The sequence below is a fragment of the Gavialis gangeticus genome, unplaced genomic scaffold (genome assembly GCF_001723915.1).
Source record: "Gavialis gangeticus isolate Ggan-Ray unplaced genomic scaffold, GavGan_comp1, whole genome shotgun sequence".
In the NCBI taxonomy this organism is placed as follows: Eukaryota; Metazoa; Chordata; order Crocodylia; family Gavialidae; genus Gavialis; species Gavialis gangeticus.
Genome location: NW_017729024.1, coordinates 89,574,820 through 89,577,357, shown reverse-complemented (window position 1 = coordinate 89,577,357; position 2,538 = coordinate 89,574,820). Strand labels below are relative to the sequence as shown.

Genomic DNA, 2,538 nt, shown 5'->3' with positions numbered 1-2,538 from the left:
AAGTATATTTCACGTGGAATTTTTATTCCTGTCAAAGTAAGTACAGAAGCTTGCTTATTGATAGTCAGCATGTTTGTTTAGTATCTAGGTTTCAAGAAGAAATATCAAAAGGCTGGGTACAGAGACAAGGGGGAGAATGGGAGGGGAAAGTGCTACTGGATTTGTCAGAATTGAATTCTGTAAACTGTCATCTTCTATTTTTAGATGAATGGCATTAAGACCTACTAGAGTTCTTCTCCAGGAAAATATGGAAGTCGTTAAGCTACAAAATCCAATAGGTTAAAGCTTTCTTCTAACATCTACCTCTGTTCTTCTCAGGGTTGCAGGTGGGGAGCTCTTTGATTTTTTAGCTGAAAAAGAATCTCTGACGGAGGAGGAAGCGACGGAGTTTCTCAAACAAATACTTAATGGTGTTCAGTATCTCCACTCTCTGCAAATTGCCCACTTTGATCTCAAGGTATGTTGACTACATAAAAATTAGGAGTGCTGTAGGCAACACTACTTGGAGCTATGATTGCACTCCAAAAAGACTCCGATTGAAACATGGATCACATCTTGGAAGGAGTTTGTTTTGCTAGCCTAAACGGATAAGGAAGAAAATAGTTGTTGAAAAATAGTTCTCTAGCCAAGAATAGTTTCTAGCCACTATACACAACAAGTAGGAGCTGCTGTCACAGTGATGGTTCCAAAAGTGATTTGTAAGATATCATCTTGAAACGTACTGGTTCGAAATTTTATGAATTTAGATGAAAAAATGTAATGGGATCTGGATGCAAAATTATAAATCTGTTAATTCTGGTGGTGTTTCGGTTGTATACATCTCATGTTCACTCTATAAAGGTCAGTTTTTAAACTGAAATAAGGCAAAAAGGTGTTTATTGTCATTAATGATTGAGAAGCAGATAGCATTAAAAAGCAATTTTGGTGTCAAATGAATTATATATTTTTGTTTCAATTAAGAGATTGTGTTTTTTCCATACTCAGGCTATTAATACTTTAATCCTCTTAGTTTCATAGCCTTGAATATTTTCATATGTTGAACATTTTGATAGGTCTGTCTTTTCAGTCATGTATGTACAAAAGCTATATGGCTACAATCTGGATACTTAACTGAGGAAGGCATTAAATGTGCTGTAATCACCTTGAAGTTAATGGCTGTCTGAAGTAGGAAAAAAGATGTGTTTTTAACACAGAACTTATATACCTTACAGTCCTTATGTAGACTTGTCAAATGTAATTTTAAGACGTTGACTGAGGTACACTCTAAGCTCTCAAGTAGGGTTAAGCTCAGTTAGATAGCCAATGTACAGCAGAGACTGGCCACACAAGTCAAGGGGAATTTTGTCGTAGACTTCAGCAGCATCTAGTATTTCAGTATATTAGCTAACATGTTTGTTTTTTTTAAAACCATTCTTTTCCTAGTAAAAACGAGGCCCAAAAGAATAAAGAACATACTGAAATATCTTCCTGAAAAGAGGATGCCTTAATAAATCAAGGGCAATATTTTGTATTTTGTTGTTGTTGTTGTTCCTGTGCATTCTGTGCAACTGTTTTACTACTTTTTTTCCCCCTCTTCCTATTTCAAAGCCTGAAAACATAATGCTGCTGGATAGGAATGTCCCAAAGCCCCGGATCAAAATTATTGACTTCGGCTTAGCCCACAAAATTGACTTTGGAAACGAGTTTAAAAACATCTTTGGAACGCCAGAGTTTGTAGGTGAGCACACCATGATTTCTTCCGTATTATCATCATTGGCCTATGAAACAGTGTGTTTGGCATAGCTCAGAGTAGTTATTGTTTACTGAGGTTGTGTACAATAAATGACATTTTGACATTTTTGTAAAGCATGCCCCATTCCTCCGCAGTAATTTGGTGGTATTGTACCAGACTTTCTTTGCTCTCAGCACACTGGTTTACAACCTGCAATTTATACAACTTATAAGAGATCAAAATTAAATAGAACTGCTCTTGGCTGTTTTATGTGCTTAACTGCTGTTCTTTCTCTCTTAGCTCCTGAAATTGTAAACTATGAACCTCTTGGTCTTGAGGCAGATATGTGGTAAGTTATTGAACTGTTGTGTCATGGTTGTCATCAGTCTTTTATTATTCATTTGTTCTGACTTCTGGTTTTTTCCCCTCCCCCCTCTCTCTCCAGGAGCATTGGTGTAATAACTTATATTCTGTAAGTATCAAAATCCATAAATAGTTCATTGAGACTTTTTACAATTTTAACATACTGATTTTTATTTATTTATTTATTTATTTATTTATTTATTTTTTAAATTGGCTTTTTGTCAGTAAGATATGTGCAAAGCACCTAGGCCCCTCACAGACATTATACTGAAGATGCAATTAACCTGTAAATCATACAATAAGTGGTAACCCAGCCACAGGCAATTAATGGTATGACAAATTGAGAAACCAGTCACAAAAATATTTCACAGGATGGGTAATATTTATGTGGCTGGTTGCCATTGCGCCTTAATTTGAGCATGTGGCAAGGTAGCTCTACCATGCGGCCTCATGCCAGTTGCATA

At 36.0% G+C, this 2,538-nt stretch overlaps 1 protein-coding gene across 2 annotated transcripts in view; it reads left to right on the top strand.

Annotated features, from left to right (window-relative positions):
- DAPK1 (death associated protein kinase 1) overlaps nucleotides 1–2,538 on the top strand; it is a 225,402-nt gene that overhangs the window by 145,057 nt on the left and 77,807 nt on the right. For both annotated transcript variants that reach the window (XM_019517361.1, XM_019517360.1), the window contains exons 3-6: nucleotides 319–457; nucleotides 1,588–1,717; nucleotides 2,012–2,060; nucleotides 2,157–2,183. In XM_019517361.1, the coding sequence (XP_019372906.1) occupies nucleotides 319–457; nucleotides 1,588–1,717; nucleotides 2,012–2,060; nucleotides 2,157–2,183 (345 nt within the window). The remainder of the gene's footprint in view (nucleotides 1–318; nucleotides 458–1,587; nucleotides 1,718–2,011; nucleotides 2,061–2,156; nucleotides 2,184–2,538) is intronic.